This window comes from Condylura cristata, unplaced genomic scaffold, assembly GCF_000260355.1.
Source record: "Condylura cristata isolate star-nosed mole 26May11 unplaced genomic scaffold, ConCri1.0 scaffold00035, whole genome shotgun sequence".
Lineage (NCBI taxonomy): Eukaryota > Metazoa > Chordata > Mammalia > Eulipotyphla > Talpidae > Condylura > Condylura cristata.
In genome coordinates, this window is record NW_004567136.1 from 6,903,819 (window position 1) to 6,925,174 (window position 21,356).

The 21,356-nt window shown below is 50.7% G+C and overlaps 1 protein-coding gene across 1 annotated transcript in view; it reads right to left on the bottom strand.

Moving 5' to 3' along the window:
* Window positions 1-2,284: 2,284 nt before the first annotated feature.
* Window positions 2,285-21,356, bottom strand: part of ALDH1A3 (aldehyde dehydrogenase 1 family, member A3) — a 33,635-nt gene continuing 14,563 nt past the window's right edge. Inside the window, exons 7-13 of the mRNA XM_004693088.2 lie at window positions 19,963-20,076; window positions 17,873-17,975; window positions 15,338-15,522; window positions 11,792-11,956; window positions 10,338-10,495; window positions 8,762-8,836; window positions 2,285-4,082 (exon numbers count right to left, since the gene is read on the bottom strand). Of these exons, the coding sequence (XP_004693145.1) occupies window positions 4,010-4,082; window positions 8,762-8,836; window positions 10,338-10,495; window positions 11,792-11,956; window positions 15,338-15,522; window positions 17,873-17,975; window positions 19,963-20,076 (873 nt within the window). The 3' untranslated portion in view covers window positions 2,285-4,009. The remainder of the gene's footprint in view (window positions 4,083-8,761; window positions 8,837-10,337; window positions 10,496-11,791; window positions 11,957-15,337; window positions 15,523-17,872; window positions 17,976-19,962; window positions 20,077-21,356) is intronic.

The window sequence follows — 21,356 nt, forward strand, 5'->3', positions numbered from 1 at the left end:
GCCCCGCCGGCGGGCCCCCGCCGTTTCTCTAGCCGCAGAGCCCCGGCATCAGATCCGCGAGACGGCCCGGCCAGCCGTGGAGCCCCTGGCGCGAGGTCTCCCGCAGGTCGCGGCTCCCTGCTGTCTCCTGGGGGCGGGCGCTCGGCGGGACTGGCAGGTTCAAGCCAGATCGCACTGGCCCCCTGCAGCACTCAGTGGCCAAGCCCGCCGACCAGCCTCTGACTCGGCGGGCCGTGCACGCGAGCAGGAAATAATCAGCAAAAGGCAGGACTTGAGTTGGGCACGCTCTTATGGGGCAGTAGAGAAATGTGTATTTTTAAAGCCTGCATTTGCTGCAAACGGCACTTCTCTCACCATATGACTTACTATTTTAATTATCGATGTATGCAAAAATGCCATGATTTGGTGAATCATTTTAAATTGGCAACTGTTTTGGCTGGGGAGGAACTTTATTTGGAGGTAGAATGCCGGCAGTTGGTTGGGGGTCCATCGCATGGCTGACGCCAGTGTCCACACGCAGACCTTCAGGAGCTGCAGGTCCACGCTGTAGGCAGGTCTCAGATTCAGTTCCTGGTGCCTCCTTCCTTCCCCTTTCCTTTCCCCCAAGGAGAAGCCTGGCAGGCAGGACTCGCCCCTAAAGCTCCTCTCCTGTAAAGTCTGGACTAGAACATCCCCAGGGGTTAAAGCACTGCACGGACGCACAGCCACCACCTTCACTGCCACTTGCCATTTCACCAAACCAGGGCAGCCACAGCCGGTTCCCCTTGCGGACATTCCGGTAGTGGCCACTTGGAGCAGCTCTTCTGGCCCCTGGGTGGCGAAGGGGCCACCAGGTAGCTTTTCTCTGATTCCAAGAGATTCTCCAGTTCTCCTGCAACGAGACTCCCTTCCAAAAGACTGGATGCAGTTTTGCAATCTTATTTTCGGCACTGCGGCCCTAATTCCACTGTGCAAAAGGCAGCACCGTGATTGCTACCAAAAAGTCCCTAATAATTTGTAGGGTGCAGGGCGTGGCGTCCGGAGCGCTAAGTGAGCCGGGCACGCCCATGCAGCGCTTCCAGAGGGCGCAACCCTGCCATCTAGCAGCGATAGGAGGAAGCGCACGCGCAGTGCCTGGCGGACTCTGGAGGGAACAGACTAATGAGCATGGAGGCAACTTCCCTTCCCTCTACAGGAGCTTGAGGACAGGCTAGGAAATTTCTCTAATGCAGAAAAGCGCCAGGACACTGGACATACAGGTGGTCTGTTTTGATCTGGCCACTTCCCAGTATTTATTCTTTAGGCTGTGTTTGGCACGGGTTTGGGTGGGAAGCTTTTTCTTGGTCAGCTACAATCCCTGTCCACTTGACTCCAGCTGACTTGGCCTTCGGACTTTTGCTAGACTCCTGGATTCTCAGGTTGGAATAACACTCCTAAAGTGGGGTCCTCTAGAAGATACCTCCAAGACCAAACATTGTAGCCTTCTGAAGGTGTTGTGGTTGACCACCCCTTTGGTGTCTGCTGGGTACCTGAATTCCTCAGAATTCCCCCAGTGGATACTTTCTAAGCGTCCTTCTTCTTCACTTTCTAGATCAAGGCAGCCATGTGCTCAGGGCAAGCACGTTAGAAGACTCCATCCACCTTCAGAAGCCAGGGCACTCCAAAGGGCTTGATTTTAGAGGATGTGCCTACTCACAGCCGGCTGTATCCCCTAGATATATCCTTCACCAGAGTCAGGCTCTGTAAACCAAAATGAAGGGAAAAGTCACTTTGCTATTTTCCATTCACATTTAGATGGAGAAATAGGAGGTTTCCCAATATATCTGCGCACGTGTGAGTGCTTATACTATGAGGGCTCTGATCCAAGGCTCCTTTACGTTTCTCCTTACAGGGTGGTGCGTTCCCACTGGAGATTTGGACACTCTGTACAGGTTGAACTTGGCGGACTCGTCAAACACAAGGCATGTTCTCTATCCAGCGTCAGCTCACAACTTGGTGATTGAGGCTTCTCAGTTCAAAGTCATAGACACTTTAGGGAAATGTGACCCAAACACCTTTACCCTCAGGCAGAATAGGGACAAAAATGGGTGCACCTGTGCACAAGCTGGAGGAGGCGATATCTTCCTAAATCGGCATGGAATGTTCCCTCCTTTCCCCATACACATGTCCTTGTCTTCTTAGGCTAAAAAGATATTCAGGCAACTTAGATGACAACTCAAATCTACCCAACTAAGACACAGATCCCTGGGGTTGAACTTCCTGGCGGTACTTAAATAAAAAACAAAAAAACAAAGTGTTTCTCAAATATTCAGTTTTATTTGCTCATTGTTGCAAGGCTGAACACAATCTGCAGTTAGGATCAGAATTCCCGGGCCAGTAGATTTTTAAACCATACCACAGGTATAAACCTTAAAGGAAGTGAAATCTAATACTATATAGATTTCCATTTCTACATACAGTATATTACAGAAGGTTAAATATACCACCTCTGTGTACTTACAACTATAAAAAGATACATTAACTATACCAATTATAAATAAGGTAGCATTTCATATTAAAGGCATTATTGTACAATGAAAGAATGAGAACACTCTAATGTACTGCTATTAAGATTAATGTCTATAGTAACTTGAGTTAAAATCCTGAAAATTCAGTGTATGAAGTCAAATCCCATTTGAACGAGTTACAGATAGCATAAGCAACCTACGGAAAGAAGACAGAGCTCATTTCCGACAAGAATGATAACCCCATTTGTATGTGACTTTCTTTTTACACACGCCGGCTTTGACATGGAGCTTCATTTTATTATTGCCCTCCCCAAGGAATTTCTTGAACATCATTTCATTCTCCAACTTAAGCACCATTTGAAAAGTACTAGTTGTTTGCATTAGCAAAAGTATCCGAATAACACAATTTAAATTGGGTTTTGTGTTCTGGTAAAACTTAGGGAGATCATGTATTTTCCAAGTTACAATATACAATTGCACATCATTTGGAGACCCAAGGAGGAAAAGAAAAGTCAGCAACCCATGAGAGCAGTAGCCCAGCCTACTTTGGGAGAACGGCTTCCTCCCTGGAGTCCAGGGGCTACTGCTGAGGAATCATTAAGATCAAATGGACTTGAGATAGCAGGGCTCTGATGACACATCAGTCTTCCCACTGTGCCTGCTTTACTCATCTAAAATGCATGACACAACTGGACTAAGGCAGACTCCTTGCGCCGGTCATAAAGCCTGAAGGCGGCGGTGGAGCAGCTAGTTTGTGGAAGCCCGAGATGGCTGTGACTTGTCCAGGTAGACTCAGCCGTCCCAGGATTCGCTCTGCGGTCGTCGCTCAAAGAGAGAGAGTGCCTTGACCCAGGTCGACTGCGGCTTCATTTTAGATGAACCCTTCAGGCTATGGGTTGGATTTTATTCCAAGGGCAGAACTGGCTTGAAGTTGGTCCATGTTAAGGGCTGCCTTGACCAGGACCCAGGACCTAGGCCTGTCCACACCCAAGGGCTCAGGACCCTTCCTTAGTACCTGCTCCCATGGCTCCCCAGTGAGATACTGGCAACCCCCGCTTTGGTTCTTTCCTAACTTAGTGCTAATTCTTTCCCACGGACCGACAGGAGGGCCTTGTCCCGTGGGCAGGGAACCCCGAGGAAGCCACAGCTGCAGGGCCTTTTGTAGAACATGCAGGACGTTTCCCCCAAATTCTTACTGGAGTCGGTCAGTAAAGCATTTTTAAGCCACGGCAGATATTTCAAATATCGCTCCCTGCTGCCGACACCCTGAGCCCTTCACTGTCCCCTGGGGCCCAGGCGAAAGCAGAAAGTGGGGCGGCCACACCACCGACCCTGCCCCAGCTGCAACTCAGACACAAATATTGGCAAGAAAACGGGAAGAAAAGAAAAGTCGTTCAAATCCAGTAGATTTAAAGTCTCCGGAAGGAAGGATCCCAGGGAGGCCTCCCATGCCATCACCTCGCGGGCACGTCTCAGCTGCCACGGTCAGCCGTCCAGTCTCAGAGGGAGGGCCTGCCTGTCCCTCAGGGGCTCTTGTCACCCAGCTTGATGGTGACAGTTTTCACCTCTGTGTATTCAGCCAGCGCATATTCTCCCCTGTGATCACAGGAAAGAGGAAATGTGACAAAGCATGACACGAAAACGCGCGGCTGCTCTGTGGCAGCTGTGCTTGGATGCTCGGTGGGTTAGGACCCTGATGGGCAAAAGGCTGAAATGTGCCGACGACCTAGGGACCTGTCATCAGGTGACCATCCCATCCGTGAGGCCAAGCGACTGTGACTGAGAGTGAATGTCACTCAGCTTGAGTGCTGCTGTCCAAATATCCAGAAAGATGGCTTTGCCTTTAAAGAGTAAAGGGATTTCAAAAAAATAGCAAGAGGTGAATTCCCTGTGTGTGGCGAGGGGGTGGGGGGAGGGGGAGGGTAGGAAGAGAGGCTCTTTGTGGCTGAAAGAGGAGGGAGAGGGGAGAAGCATGGACAGCAGATTGTAACATTCAGCCGCACTTTGGAGCTAAGAGACAGAAGAGGCAGAGGCCCACGACTGAGAACAGAGGGTGAGGCCAGGGCTCCCGGACGGACAAGGACACGGAGGGCCTGCACTGCTCTCAGAGCCGCAGCTGGGGAACAGCTGGAAGAGGAAGGAGGCCAGCCTGCACAACCAGGAGCGGACGTTAGCTCCGGCGGGCCGCAGGGGCCACCCCTGCTTTGGAATTAGTGCCTTTGCTGTGTCCTGTCTGGTGTTTGGTTTCTTTGAGTCTTTCAGAGCAGACCCCAGAGCAGAGCAGACCCTTCTCCAGCATCAGCCTTTCTCAGGGCTCACTAGGTTTAAAGGCCTCCAGGACACTCACTCTGCCGTAGTGAATACAAATGGGTACTGTTTGGGAAAAGAGGCCCCTGGCGGCCCCCATAGGGCTTTTCAGAGTCTTTGAACAAGTCCTTGGATAAGCTCACTTCACCAATTCTCAGTTTCCTCTTCTGTAACAGGGGCAACCATGATAATTATAACTTACTAGGCAATCAGAACTGTAAGAAAAAGGTAATATTGCAAATAAGCTGACCTTACAATAGATTATCCTGAGTGGGGTTCCTGGAGTCAAAGGACCCTTAAAAGTGAAGGGGGAGGCAGAGAAGAGTCTGAAGGAAAGGGAGTCTGCAGAAGCAGGGTGGGGGTGCGGGTGAGGGGGTGGGGTGCTCACAGGGAATCCGGGCAGGGCCCTCGAAGCTAGGGAAGACCAGGGAGCGATTGTCTCCCTCCAGTCTCCAGAAAGGCGTGCAGCCCCGTAGACATCTTTGTTTTAGCTCAGTGAGACCCTATCAGATTTTCATCCTGCAGAAATGTCCTCCAGTGGGTTTACGTTGCTTATACCACTGATTTTGAGAAAATTGCTGGAGTGGTAGTAGACGGATCCAGCTCCTGAATGTTGGAGTGGAGCTTAGAAGTCTGTGTTTAACAAGCCAGGGGACTAACAGGCGTGGTGCTCTACTGTAGCTCAAGCTGAGAAGTCACTGGCTTAGAAGTGTGTAGGTTGGGCAAGACCTTTGCTTTCTCTGACCCTCAATTTTATTATTTGTAAAACGGAAATAGCATCACCTCTTTGTAGTTATAATGATGAGAGATGATTCATATAGACTACCTACTATGGTCACACGGAAAACGTGAAGAGTTGAAAGTAACATTTTATTATTACTATGTTGTTGAGATATTTTTGGTAGCTTCCTAAAATAAATAGCTCAAAAGTCCACGGCAGTGAGTGAATTATTTTGTGACCCTTTCAGACCATAACACAAAATATAAAGGCAGTACACGGAAGACTAACCTTATCCTCTGTGAAGCAGAAACACTCAAAAAAAAAAAAAAAAAGACAAACTAGGAAATAGATAATTGCAACTCTATGTAGAAAGTGCCATTTTCCTTTATATACAAAGGGCTCTTACAAATCAGTAAAAAAATCCACAAATGACCAAATGGAAAAATAACAAAGAACCCAAACAGGCAGCTGACAGCGAAACAAAGATTACCAATACATGTGGAAAAGGTGCTGAACCTCTTCCCGTTTAAAGAAATGCAAACCAGGGCCCTCCCTGGTGGCTCAGTGGGTTAAAGCGCAGCACAATGAAGCTATCTGAAGCCACTGCAGCACAAGTTCAATCCCCCACCAAGGAGGTGGCCCACATGGCGTGGCAGGCCTCTCTTGACCTGCCCACTGCTCCCCTCAGTAGTATGTTTCAGTTAATTTGCCTGTTCTATTTCTTGCTCTGTCTCTGATGAATCCTCTCACCCTCCACACTTCTGGCCTGTACCCCAGTTCTTGTATGCATAGATAAATAAACCTCAAAAAAAAAGAAAAGATAAAGTAATGCAAACTAAAGCAGTTGTAAGCCCACATTTTCTGGCCAGACTAGCTATTTTGTGGAATTTATTCTGAAAACCACCTCCCACAAGCATATGAAAATTTATGTGTAAGAAAATTTATGTGCAGCCTCATGATTTTAACAGCGAAGCCCCTTGGAAACAACACAAAAGTCCTTCATAGGAGGCCAGCAGTAAAAACAATGGAGACGTAGCAAAGTGTATTCTCAAGAAGAATAAGGAGTTTGTTTCCATTTCACTTGAAAGCAGAAAAGAATGAATGAATTCACACCCACTGCATGCATAGGAGATGCATAATCACTCTTAAAACTGAGCAGAGTGTGTGGCACTGTAAAAATTCAAAGTAGTCAATGATTTATCATTGGTAAAGAAAAGAAAACAAACCAAGTGATGGGATTGTGTTGAATTAGCACACAATAACAGGTCCAGTATTAAATTATTCCTGTAAAGTGAAGTACGTGAATCTTATTCTTGTATTAGCCATGGCCCCAGTTTACATTCTGCTGCTCTTACTGGACCCACTTTTGCATCTACTGAATAACCTCTCACTGAGTCATGACCACCTTGGCCCCGAGGGCACCCCTGGGCCCAGCCCTTCCCAGTAGGCCTCCCCAGAATGATGGGGGGAGGGCAGGGCCATGGGACCTGTAAGTGAGATGATTGAGGGCTGGGTGGGAGGCCTTGGGGTTCGACACACCCCCCGACTTTTGGGTTACTCTGTAATTTTTATTGCAAAGTAAAACAAAGAAGTAAGCAAAGCGCCCAGAGGAGAACTGCCAGCTTCCTCCCCAGACCTGCACAAGAACCACCCGGGGGCCTGTGGGTGGGCGGCAGGTCGCCAGCGCAGCCCAGGCGGCCGGGGCCGGGGAAAACCATGGAATCCACCTCACAGAGCTCCAGCACGAAAAAGGGGAACTTATTGCAACACGAAGACGTTAATTAGACACAACTGAGGGTGGACATTGGTCTTCAAGTCAGTTTCCAGGCTCCTTGTGAGTTATGTTAAAGTACTTTATCGAAAACCTTGGAAAAATATTTGCCAGGGGTCAAAAAACCCGACATTTAAAAAAGTCCCAGTTGTGGATGAGGACAGGATGAAATATGGATCCTGCTCATCCGAGCCTGAGCCAGGCAGGAGCTGCTGAGCAGTGGGGAGCGCTGTCAGGCTGGGAGACAGAGTGGGGTGAGCAAGGCGGCAGGGGCAGGGTCGGCGGGCCAGTGGACGCCAGGCGCGCCCCACGAGAGATTCTGGGTCCTCCGGCTGATCAGGAGATGGACAGCCACGCCTAGCCTGGCTGGCACCGCCTAGGTGGCCTACACCCTGGAGGTGACCCCATGGATGGCTCACAGGTCCAACCCCTGGCTCTGCCATGGACTGGCAGCATGACCTAAGATGGGCATGGACCTCCCTGGGCATCCCTGGGTGTTGTCATCGAAGGCAGGTAGACCAGCAGCACCATCAGCAGTGGGTGGAGGTTTCTGCTCCTGGCCCCCAACGTCTGTGTGTTGAAGCTCTAAGCTCAAGAGCTCTAAGCTCAAGTTTGGGGGTGTGGCCTTTGGATGGTGATTAGTCATGAGCGTGAAGTCCCCAAGAACAGGATTAGTGCCCTTATAAAGGAGACCCCAGAGATCTCTGGCCCCTTCCACTATGAGGACAAAGGGAAAAGACAGCTCTCTGTGGAGCAGCTGGAACACACAGAGACAGACCTCACCACCCACTGGAGATGGGGGAAGGGACCCCGACTCCACGGAAACTGGTCAAAAGCATTTGCTCAAGGGTTCTGTCTTACATCTTCACGAAGAATCTGGAAGGAGACCTGCCATGGGTCCCACCCAGGCCCAAAGCACAAGGCAGTGTTGAGCTCCCAGGGAGGATTATGCAGGAAGCCCGGGCCACTATGTTTGTGTGTAAATAATACAAACTGATTAGACGAAATGGAGAGCTGAGCTCTTTGAGATGCCCCAGGAACGGCCCTGTGAGTTGTCACACACAATCCCTGGCAAGACTGATCCCACATGCTGATTGTCCACAACGGCTAATAAAACCCTGAGCAGCACCGGGAAGGAGAGGGCAGCGTCCAGCTGGGCACCAGCAGGTCTGCCCGCCGTCTGCCCGCCGCCTGGGCCTTTTCTCTCAGGCCAGGTGCAGAAGGCCCAGTCACAGCCCATGTCTGTGGCGCGCAATTCCCCATCGGAAGGACAGACGGGACCCTTGATAGGGTAGGTGGGTTGGACGGCACCAAGGAGCCAGAGTCCACCTCTGGAACCCCTGAGAAGCTTAGGAGGAGGGAGGGCCTGGCTGTCCGTGCACACCCTGGCCAGGGAGGGCTCGGCTAGGGCACACGCCGCCCTGCAATCTAGTTTGATTCTCCCTGCCAGCAGGTGTGGGAACCTGAAATACTCACAGTTCTCTGCCGTTCCCCGACATTTTAAATCCACCAAATGGGGCCTGTGCATAGAGGGCATTGTAGCAGTTGATCCTGGGAAAGACAGGAAAGATGCTCAGGATTACCTGGAGAGGCCAGTGGACTTTACCTGGAGAAGCCAGCGGACCTGGCCCTGGCTGTCAGGGCCCCGGCACCCAGCATTGCCCAGGGAAGGGCGTGTTGTCTAAGCTTTTATAATGTACACAGTGTGCTCTCAATTTCTGCCTTCTCGTTTGTCCCATCAGGAACTCAAACTGGAATCTATGGATGTACAGGTGACCCTTGAGGAACAGGGAGGTAAAGGGTACCGACCCTCCTTGAAAATCCTTAAGTAACTCCTGACTCCCCCAAGCTTGATTCTAATACCCTGCTATTGACCGGAGGCCTGACAACATACGTAGCTGATGAGCACGTATTTTGAGTATATGTATGTGTGTGGGTACCTACATGTTTTTATATATATAAATCAGGTCTTTTACATGTATATAAAATTGGTTCATCTTAAAAAGAAAGGCAGCCGGAGAGAAGACAAATGTCCTGAAGAAAATAGTGAGGGAGAGAAAATGCCTTCACAGCACTGGATACTAAGTTCACATCATGTTTATAGACAACCCGCCCATAGGTGGACCCCCACAGTTCAACCCCTATTTCTGGGGTCCGCTGGTGTAGAAAGCTTTTCATTGAGATAGGAGGGAACAACAAGGAGAGGAAAAAGGAGAGAAAAATCAATGCAGTGGGCAGAAAGAATTTATTTTGAAATGAGACAGACCTGTCCTCAAAGCTCTGTTTCTCTGGGCTTATTCCTCAACGTCTCTGAGCCTCAATTCATCTTGATCACATACTTATAGCATTAAAATGAGGACAGTATGGACCCTCCCTGGTGGCGCAGTGGGTTAAAGCCCAGCACAAAGAAGCTTAAACCACTTCTGCATGAATTCGATTCCCGCCTGCCCCGGAGGTGACCACATGGCGTGGCAGACCTCTCCTGACCCACCCGCTGCTCCCCTCAGTAGTGTACTTCGTCCATCTGCCTGTTCTGCTCCCCGCTCTGTCTCTGGTGAATCCTTTCACCCTCCGCATCTCTGGCCTGTACCCCAGTTCTGTACGAATAAATAAATCTTAAAAAAAAAAAATGAGGACAATATAACCTGCGGAAGTGCTGAGGAAGTGGGGATTTCATCCACACTATTCACAGGACCATGCACTGTTTTCAGAAACAGACTCGAAAATAGCTAGAGGGGTGAAGTTCAAGGGGGTCATCTAAGCTGGTGGTCGAGAACGGGGGGGGGGGGCGCCCCCAGCTGGACAGCCGGACCTAAGCTCCATCTTCACACACACTAGCTGTGTGACCCTGGGCGAGACACTCAGTTTCTCTGGGTGTCCAGCTCCTCTTCAGCGCAGTGGAGACAGTAACAGTCCCTGCCCTCGAGGGCGGCCTAGGGACCGGGCTACACGCTTTGCTCGTGTCTGGGGTAGATCATACCACTGGCAGCTCCCTGTTAACCCCCCAGGGGTGAGGTGAGCTCAGGGGAGCTGAAATACACTCGCCACTCACCAGACAGTTCCAGACTCTAAGGCGGAAGCCAGCTTCAGTGCTTTGTCCAGGTTTTTTGTGAACACAGCAGCTGTGAGCCCATATTCAAGGCTATTTGCTCTTTTGATCACTTCTTCGATATTTTTAAATTTCAGGATTGGCTGTACCGGCCCAAAGATCTACGATTAATGGCAAAGAAGGGCAATCAGAGGCATGCTTGAGTCAAGCACACACGGGCTCTTTTTCCTTTATTTCATGCTTTTCCATAAACCTATGATTGGTATGAAGCCAGCACGGGGAAGCTAGACCACCCAAGGGCCTCTGGACAGTGATGGTCAGAACCTGAAGGGAAAGACTAAAATAAAAACAAAAATAACAAAATGTGCATGTTGGGTTTAAGATCGCTCTGGGTCACTAGACACCAGGGCTTTGGAGTAACTCTGTGTTAACACCCGGGACACAACCACTTTCGCTCTGCTTGGATGATGATTGCAAAGGGAGTTTACAGGCACAGGGCGTGACCCCACCTCTTGGTCTGTGTTTCTGACAAGGAAGACACCCTAAAAAATGTTCCCTCATAACTCCTGGGTGTGTGTGTGTGGAGAGAGGAGGAGACAATGTCCCTTGCAGCTTAGGACATTGAAAGGGAAAGGCACACAGTGGCCAATCATTTAAGGGTAACTCTGAAGGGAGCCTATGATCCAGCTGGTACCTGGCACCATCATAACCCTGCAGGGCAGTGCCAGCCTGCAGAAACACACTTTGAGGATCCCAGGACCTGTGGTCATAGGGAGGTTTAAAGAGCTGAATCTCATGCCTTCACAAGTACAGTTAGTAACCCATAAAAACCTCAGGGAGAACGTCTATAAAATGCCCACACCAGGAAACCCTTGGCAATGATTCATGCTTTTATGTGTCCCAAGAGGCCACCTCCTACCACCCCACCAGGACCCAAGTGGAAAGTGTTTCTATTTAGCTCAGCCTTGGGGTTGACAAAGATTGCACTCTCAGTCAGGGAAGAAGGGATCCTAACTTCCACCATTTCCAAGGATGCCCATGGTGAACTTCAAAGAGAATTCTAGCTGGGATGAATTTTTGAATACTTGTCCTTTAATTTTGACCTGGGGGGACTGAAGGTGGCTTTGGGCTCTGAATCCAGGACTGGATTCCTGGTGAAACCCACCCTCTATCCCAGACCAAACTAAGGACCTATCAGATGAATGAGAGAGGACTGCTTTTCAGAGACAATGGGTGAGGAGTGAAAGTGGGTGTTCTCCAATCCTTGGGGTTTGCCAGAGGCAGGGGGCAAGACCGTTTCCCTGAGGACCCCAAAGGATAGAGGAAGTCCACAGAGTAAAAGAAAATGCTCCCCTCAGAGATTTCTGGGACCAAGAGAAATCTCCTGTTTGAACTGCACCCCCGACCCCACCCCTCTGCCCCGGGCTCCATGGGCCAGGCTCTGCGGCGGCTCATACCTCCTCTCTGGCAATCCTCATGGTGTCGGTCACTTCTGAGAAGACAGTGGGCTTGATGAAGAGGCCTCTGTCTTCCATGGCGGAGCCTCCGCACTCCAGCTTGGCTCCTTCCTTCTTCCCACTCTCGATCAGATCAAGGATTTTGTCGAACTGCTTTTGATCAATCTGAAAACACAATGGAGGGTCCCGCTGGCTTCTTCTGGGCAGTGGCTCCCATCATGAGTGTCCAAGGGCCTTCAGCAGGACCAGTAGTCCTAGCCCTCACGTTCTTGGCAGGCCATAATTACAGAACAAACGTGTCTTGTGTGCTAACGTTCCTCTGACGTACAACCCCGGGCCCTTTGGAACTGACAAGAGGTGGGGAGAGATAGGTTCTCTCAACCTGTCCAGTTTGGGGTTATTCCTACCCCCCCACCCCCGCCATGCTGTTAAGCAAATCCACAGGTGAAGCAAGATCTGAAGTGGCCACATACTTTGCTCTCTTGATTCTCTGTGTCCTGCTGGGGGAAGCAAGATTTGGCAAGTAAGACCACAGGACAGCCCATTAAATGGAAGGAAAAAGTGTTTTTTTTTTTTTTAAGCACAAACTTGTCCTAAACAACACACGGTGAGGGCTCTCCGGCCCGCCTTGTTTTCAGGGCTGTTGTCTCTGTGCTCAGTTTTCCTAACCCGTCAAGCTAAATACAAGTCGGGCAGGGGGCTTCTCACTAGGTCAGGAGTCCTGGTAGGAGGAACATACTGGAAACCAGTATCTGCTGGAACAGCAGGCAGGTAGCATGGCCAGATCAGCGGGATCAGCGGAATCAGTGGGAAGACCTTACTCGACAAGATTAGCAGAAACTCAGGTAAGAATAAAAAGGGAGATAGTGAGCTCTGATTAGCGGGAGGTGTGGAACCCCCTGGCCCACAGGTACTAGCCCCTGGTCACTCCACCCTAGTTTGCACCAGAGGTGACACTTCCCTGCGGATGTAGGGCGAGAGATTGCCAGGGACGGGCTCTGTGTCCTGGTGTAGTTCCTGTGGCGTCTCACTGCTTAACTTCGATCGTTTTTGTCCCGCACTGCTCCAAGCTGTCACCCCCCAAGGGGTGGGCTATACTTATGCCCAAAATGTATCTACCTTTGATCTGCACTTGAGCTTGAACTGGGTGTCATGTGTTTTTTCTGCTCACAGGGATGACAGTTTTGGGTCACACCATACTTTCTGAGTAGTAATAAAGGGGCTATCAGAAGACATGCTATATTGACTTACATGCACCTAAAGGTGCTGGAAGGTGCCCAGAAGCTGAGAGCATGAGATGTCCCTGTTGGGGGGCGGCTAAGAAGCAGGCCTGTGACGGGAGCGTGAGGATACCGTCACCCCCGACCGTCACACCTGTACGCCTGTCCACCTGTGCGTACGCTCCCCTACTGAAGCACTTCAAACACCCTCACTGGGCCTGGGAATATCTCAAGGTTCTCCCAACTTCTTTCTGGCTACACCAAGTCTTGGCTTAAAGTTTCAGTTGTTGCTATCTCCTCCTCTTTGGAGGCCCAAAAGGCTTTCAGGACTCATCAAACTCCAGGTCCCAAGGGGCCGCAGATGACATCAGAGCTGGCTGGACGCTTGTCTGTCCTGCAGGCAGAGCTGGGTCCCTGTGGAAACCCAGCACATCCTGACTCAACTCTCTGGTGCGCCTGTGTGAACACGTTGTTTAAATCTAAAACCCTTCATGAAGTGTCAGCCGGTGCCTCATAGAGCCGGCTCTCGGCTGTCAGAGTGGTGTGGATCAGTCCCCACCACCAGGTGGCTTGGTGATGTTTATGCTCCTTGTCACTCAGTTGTGAAACAACCCGGAATGATCTGGGAACATTCCGGTGAGTGGCTGGCCTGCAGTGGACACCGATCTAGGTCAGTGAGCTGTTTTATAGGCCTGAGACAGACAGGACTATTTAGACAGCTGCAAGTCCTCTCCCAGTAAAATCTTATGATGTAGATGAAAAAGCACCGGGGGAGAAAAAAAATCCATCAGCATCCTAAAATAATACGCTGAGGTTAGGCAGCTTAAGTGAGCTTTCCAAAGGACATGCAGAAGCAACAGCGGTGCTGATGAAATCAACACCCGTTCTGCTTGGATCTATTCTCTTGGAAGAGATTTGTCTGTCTGACTTCAAAATGCCAAGCCCGACCTTGGAAAGAGGCTTACGAATAATGATGGGGTAAAAGAGTTTCCTTAGTTGGAGATCAGCTTGCATATTTCCCATGGATCCTGCGCTAGCTTTACAATCACAGTGGACTTGATAATGACTTGCGGCCGTATTTTGCATTCAGATCTGAACTCCGACCAAGGCTAATAGATAATCTTTGTGAAATTGGCTTCTAGGTTTAGAGCTGAGGCCTGGCAGGAAGGGGAGTGTTGGCCAAAGGCAGAGACGCTGCCCTCCCCACCTCGCCCCCCGGGTCATGTGGCACTGGAGCCACAGAACACGTGGGCTAGAGCAGAGCAAGGGTGGGCCCTGTGGCCAGAAACACGCTCCCCCCAGCCAGAGCATCCCCACAGGATGTCCAGCAAGACCCTGTCGACATAGCCTGAGCTCACGCCACACATCACTGCGCCCGGATCAGGGAGGTTCTCAGCCAGTGCTCCCCCTTCAGAAAGAATAAAACTACCCTTTTATGAACGCTTATTAGGTGCAATGACAGTCTTGCAGTATTTGCCCATGGCTCCCATTTCCAGATGAGTATACTGGGCTTTCAAAGGAACCAGTGACTCGGGCCTGGCCTCAGGCCCATGCTCCTGTGTGAACGGCAGTGGCCAGGCAGGGCTGACTGGCCAGCTCCCAGGATAGTGGCTGAGTCCTGCCGGGTGACTCGAAAGTTCAAGGCAGGGACCGGACTTTGGCTCCAAGAAAGTGGGTCGCTATCAAGCTCCCTTTCAATAATGCATGGGACAGAGGCTGCCCTCTTTTAAATATTTATCCATCTGCTTCACTGCGTGATCAGTAAGAAAGTGATACAGGATGTGCCCTTTAAAGAGGTTATTAAACCCCGTGGCCGTGAGCCTCTCCAAGCAGGCCTCCAGAGACACGTTATTACCGCCCCGAGATCCAGCCCCGCTCCACCGCCACCGTTATTCTGACGGTCACCTTTTCCTGTCACGCATGTGGGTTCCAGGGCCTTGTGCTAAGACCGCTGGGTCCGGGCAACGTGGCCCCTGCCTGCACCTGGCTGCCTTTCTACAGGTTTTCCAGCCGTTTCTGCAGGGAGACCAGCCAGGTAAGGTAGCTTGTGCCTGAGGCTCACTCTTGGGGCCTGGGGAGGCTCGGGGGGGGGGGGGACTCTGACAGAGCTGGGGTGCAGACACATGGCCTCGTGAACTGGGAATGGTTTGATTCCAAAGAAGCCCTGAGCTGGGCGTCCCAGCCCCGTTCCCAGCCCTGCAGAGACTGTGCTGTCACGGGCAGCTCCACAGAGCTCTGGGAGCCAGGGCCCCCTGGTCGCCGTGAGAGGAACTCTGGATCTCACAGCATGAGTGGGCAGCCTGAACCCCACATGTCAGCAGGTTACCTGGGGCCCTTGCTCCGTCCTGACGTCAAAGGGGTCTCCCACGGGCCGTTTCTTGGCGTACTCCACGCTGCGCCTGACGAACTCGGCGTAGACCTGCTCTTCCACGAACACCCTGGAGGCGGCCGTGCAGCACTGGCCCTGGTTGAAGAACACTCCCTGATGGGCGCTTTCCACGGCCAAGTCCACTGTGGGAGGGGGCGGGGCCAGAGGAAGCGATTAAGGCATTAGGGCAGGACCAGGACAGCTGTGGCTCTCATTGCCCATGAGCAAACAGGCCCCAGCAAGGCCTGGATTCCCTGGCCCACTGTGCCTGCGGTGCGGGGGACTTCTTGGTATCTTTCCTAAAAGCACGGTCACGGTGCTCCCCATCTTACTTGCCCCTGGAACCCTTCACTGCACACAGATTTCTCTAGAACAGCCTTTGTTGAGCTTTGAGGCAGGCCCACTGCAAGAACTTTTAAAGGAGCCCAAAGCCATCTTCAGCAAAAGAAGGTCTTAGTGAGACGCATGGCTCCATGGAGGACTGAGAAGGGAAAAGAAAGGAAAAGCCTGGGCCCTCCCTGGTGGCGCAGCGGGTTAAAGCACAGCATGAGGAAGCTAAAGCAACTTCAGTGCGAGTTCACTCTCTGCCCCGGAGGTGGCCACATGGCGCGGCAGACCTCTCCTGACCCGCCCGCTGCTCCCCTCAGCAGTGGACTTCGTTGATGTGCCTGTTCTGCTCTCCACCGTCTCTGGTGAAGCCTCTCACCGCCCCTGAGCCTCTGGCCTGTACCCAGTTCTGTATGCACAAATAAATACATCTTAAAAAAAAAAAGAAAGAAAGGAAAAGCCTGTGCCTAGTCTGACAAGACTGAATCTGAACTGCACTGAGCTGAAGCCAGTTGCTGAAACACAGCATAAAAGGGGGCAGCAGGGAGGACTTTTGGGGACCTGCTTAATAGAGGACAAGTGACTGTCTTGCAGTCCCGCGGCTTCCGGGGCGCCCTGCTGGCGGCCTTCTCTGTGTCCTCCCTTCTCCACCCCCCACACTCCACACTTGCTGGGGAAACTCAGCTGCCTTTTGTGCTGAACAAAAGCCAGGGCTTCCTGGACATGGCAGGGGAGACTCTGAGGAACCTGCCTTGGCCTTGAGGCCTGGGCTGCTGCTAACGGGGCAGGGTCTTCGTGCGAGCAGCCAAGGCAGAGGATAGCTCACGGCTCCCTGCCTTTCCCTGCACCCCCATGCCCTCTGTGCCAACTGCAAAGTGCCCCTCCGCCAAGAGAATCAATTCATTTCCTGCAGCCTGATGGGAGCCGGAGTGGGGACACAGAGGGGAGAGAGTGGCCCGCTACCGTTGGAAGCCTGCCTGGTGGCACTTATGTCAGGGTTTAATTTTGGGAGTAGGGAGATGACTCTGGGCATGTTTATCTGCCATGTCAAAACACCCGTAAACACTGGAATCTGGTTGTTGGCTGGAGTTTTCCCCACTGAGAGGAAAAGAGGCTGGGAAGAGGTGCCTGACGGGACATCCAGACGTGGGGGAGGGGGAGCTGTGCAAACCAGGAGCCCTGGCTCTCTGGGATGGGACTTTGGGTCTAAATGTGGGTCACAGCGGTGCCACGCCCAGAACTGCCCATGTGCCTCCAGCATCATCAGCAACGCTCATGTGCAGAAGGTGATCCACAGGGAGGAACAAACAACCCAGGCAAAATGGAAGCAGTTTATCTGTGCAGCCCCGTCCTCCCCAGCCACGGATGCCAGCATCAGAGACAACTGCTATCAGTCAATTGCACCTCAGCTAGAAATTGTGCCAGAGTCATTTTTTCTTGGGGATATTTGCCATTCCAGACTTATCTGAGTGGGGAGTGGAAAGCTTTGTTCTCTATGAAAGGAATTTCTGGTACAGTGGGCAGGTGAGGGAGGCTATTCACTAAAAAGCTTGAGGGTACTTGGGAAGACACACCTGTGACTTTCTGCCCTTTGTCCTTCTTCTGGATGTGACAGCCAAGAACAGCATATATTTTACATTGTGTCATAGGCTGTAGCAGAGCTAGCTGGACAGGGCTGCCTTCCCAGGGAAGAGGTGGTGGACGGAGCAACAGAACCCAGAGCAGCAGCGTATTTTTCAGAGGCCACTGCCCATTGACCCCCTTCTGAGTTGTAAGGCCAGAGACAAAGAAGGAAGACACGTCTCCAGGCTTTGTTTTGCAGGAACGCATGATAGGAAGCTCCGAGGCACAGGGCGTCGTGACGGACACCTCCATGGAACTGTGCAGAGGGACCCCAGCCTCATGGGGATGGGGACAGCAAATGTAACTTGAAGGGCAGAAGCAGGCAGCCCGGCTTTCTCCCACCCAGCCTTCTCCCACCCAGCTCCCAAGCAGTCGTGAAGCTTGAGTTTGGTTTCCATTTATCCATCAACAGCAAGACGACCCAGGAGGAAAGTCGTTCCCAGAGCAAGTGTCTTTCAACTGGTTCTGCATCGGGGCAACAGAGCAGGAGAGACTTATGGATCCCCGAAAGCCCCAGCAGTGCCCGGAAGAGGGGAGACTCACGGTCAGCGTCAGCACACACAATGCAGGGGTTTTTCCCCCCGAGCTCCAGTGTCACCCTCTTCAAGTTGCTCCGGGAGGCAGCTTCCTTAACCAGCTTCCCAACCTTCAGGAGAAAGAAGAGACCAGATGACACTGTGACCTGTCCAGATGTGGCCCAACCTTCCCTGGAAGTGAGAGGTGTGGCCAGGCTCCTCCTACCTCTCTGCCCAGGTGCTCTTCATCTTGATGCTGCCATTTCTCTGTTCTGGCCTCAGTATCTCTATAGATCAGACCTTAAGGCCATGAGGACTCTTGGTCCAAGCTGCTGCCCTTATAAAGATGGAGGAGTGACTCTGGAGGGCCCAGTGACATGCATATGGCCATGGAAGGGGTGATAAGCACCTCTCTGCAGAGCTAGCCTGCCAGCTGGGCAATTCCTGGGGCTACAGGGGCCACTCTCTTGTTCACTATCTTAGTTGCTAAACTCAAGGGGAGCTCAATAGTTGTCTAGAGAGGGTTCAGGCATCTCTGAGGGGACAGGATGGTTCTGCTGTAGGATGAGATGACTGGGAAGAGTTGGAGGGCAGGAGTCACATTTTGGCACATCTCTGTCCCTCCACCTTTCATCTCTCACTCAGCCAGGTCTGGAGCTGCTGCTTCTGCTCCTTCTCAGCAATTTTCACTGGGATTGGCAAGGCCCCAGTTTGATTTTGAAGTAGAGAAAGTACTTTCTCATTAAAAATAATTCCACATATGGATACAAGTAAATTAAAGGGGGGAGAGTTTCACCTCCCCTCACCCTGTGCCCCAGGACCTGGTCTAGAGATGGATATGGAAAGAATTTTAGGGCCCCAAAGCAGATGAGTAGATTAGGAAGATATGGTGTGTATATATATATATATAGTGGAATACTACTCAACTATGAAAAAGATAACAATTGCCATTTGTAGTAACATGGGTGAAAATGGAAGGGATTATGTTAAATGAAGGAATTCAGAAGGAGAAAGGTAAACACCCTATGGTGTCACTTCCTTTAGAGAAACAATGCAAAAATAAAACCAGACCAGTAACAGCCTAGAAAGCTGACTGGAGAACTGAGGCTATTAAGGAGGAAAGCAGGGAAGAGAACAAAGTGGGTAGGGAGCACCATGGTCTATGGTGGAGGGTGCTTTGGGGATCAGTGTGCAGGGACAACGACCCCTGAAGGGGTGACCCTATACACCTCTAACCACAAACAACATTGCAAACCAATGTAGCCTCAATCAACCATTCATTCATCAAACTTTAGAAAAGAAAAAAAAAAAAAGAATTCTTGGGAAATCCTCCAGACTATTTCTGCTTCTCTACACACACACTTTTACTAATGTGGTCCTACTACACAAAACTTTCTTATCATCACGGTATTTGTGCTGCAACAACAGACCAGGGGAGTTATCCTGATTGCAATGATCATGGGACTACATTTAACACACCGGAAAATATGTTCATGAGAACATTCCTGTAAGCAGTTGTATCTAAGGTCTTCTGTTTCTAGCATGTGACGAGCACCGGCCCCCTGGCGTCCTCCTTAGGAAGTGTCTACGTGACACTGGATCCTACAAACATGGTTTCGTTAGATTCTCACTCTTCCGAGAGTGTTGACAAAGGAAATACAGTCTGGATTTTTGTTTCCCTGATGATCAGTGAACTAGGAGAAGTGATTGGGCATTCACAGTATTTCTCTTCTTCGAGTTGCCTTATTTCCACCATTCAGTCTTTTTATTTTTCATTGATATTGAGAAACTTTTTACATATTAAGGATCTGAACCTGTGGGGCACTGCATAAATCATGTGTTGTTATTCTTTTAGCTTGTTACTTATCTCTTAACCTTGATTATGATGTTTGTCATAAGGATGTTTTGCATTTTTATTTTATCTTATCTATTCATCTTTTCTTCAAAGACTTCTGCACTCTAGTTGATATTTATTTAGTTTGGAAATTGGACCTGTGATTTTTTTTTTTTAATACTGGTTACTAAAACATGGTCAAATGTAGAGGGAAAGTAAATCAGTTTCAACTCTCAAAGGAAAAGTTCCCAAGCCCCTCTTGCCAGCAGCCAGAGAAGGGTTACCTCTGTGGAACCGGTAAAGGCTATCTTGTTGATCTGGGGGTGCGATGAAATCGCTGCTCCCACTGTGGGCCCAAACCCCGGCACGATGTTCACCACACCTGGAGGGAATCCGACCTAGGAGGCAATTGAGATGGCCTCAGAAGAGGAGAAAGGGTCGTGTCTGCTACAGGCCACGCGGTGGGGAGAGAGCCACAGCCACGTGGGAAGTCTACCTGTGTCACAGGACCCCGCCCAGGTAGCCAGGATGTGCCCTGCCCTTCAGGAAGCCCTCCCACCTGGAAGAATTTTGGTGCAGAATGGCAGTGGCCCTTCTGAGGAGAGCAGAGTTCCACATGCGTTTGTGGGTTTCTGTGTGCGTGTGTCTCGTGTGCCTGTGTCTTTGTGTGTGTGTGCTGGGGTAGGAGGGCCATCTGGGTCACCACAGTTCAGAGGCTCTGAGGCACCTGCAGAATATTCTTCCCAAGTTTCTGTTTTCATATTTAAATCTACCCCATTCCCATGCCACGTGGCACCGAGCCACCCCCACTCAGCATCCTTGCCACAGAAGTTGGGGTGGCATGGCCATTACAGGCACCCCTCCTTGGCTTTGCAGACATAGGCTGTTTTATTCACTCAGAACACCCCGAATGAATGAGGGAGGGTGCCTCTCTTCCCCATATGCCAGGTCTACAACTCATTATTTTAGAAAGGCAAGATTTAGGACATGGTGCTTGAGTCTTTAGTTTTTCCTTCATCTTGCTTTTCAAGAGTTGTGATTTTTAGAACCTACTCTGTAAGTCTCCTTCATGTGACTTAGTCATGTCAATATCAGTCAAGAGAAAGTAGGGAGCTGATCAGTCAGTGGCTGCTCCGATGTCCAGCTTAAGCACTAAATGTGGCACATCCTGATTGCATTGCTTTGCTGATCAGTGAGTAGAGACTTTCTTTCCTTTTGCAACATACACGCAGGGGACAGAATGACTAAAATATGTTGCCAGGTATGTCTGGAAGGAGCTATCTCCTCATGCTGGTGCTTCCCCTCGCAGCAGCTGTCACCTGGATCAGAGCCCTGGAGAGAGCTGGTGCAGTGGCAGCCACTTTGGCAGAAGTTGGCAAGATTATTCCTCTGAGAGAACCATGGCCCATTCATATACAATGGAGGGCCTCAAAAAGCTCCGAGCACTGAATTCTCTCTCAAGGAGCCCTCTGCAAATTCTCTAGGCTACACATTTGGACCGAAGTCATAGGTTTGAATCCAGATTAAGAGTTAAATATTCTCATGTGGACTGATGGAAGGAATGGAGTTTCTTCTAGCTCAGTGACCACAAGCAGGAGCAGGAAGTTGCAGCTGCCAAGTGAAACACGGCGTCATCCCTTCCCACTCAATGGCGAGCAGCAGGCTGACGCTGGCACGC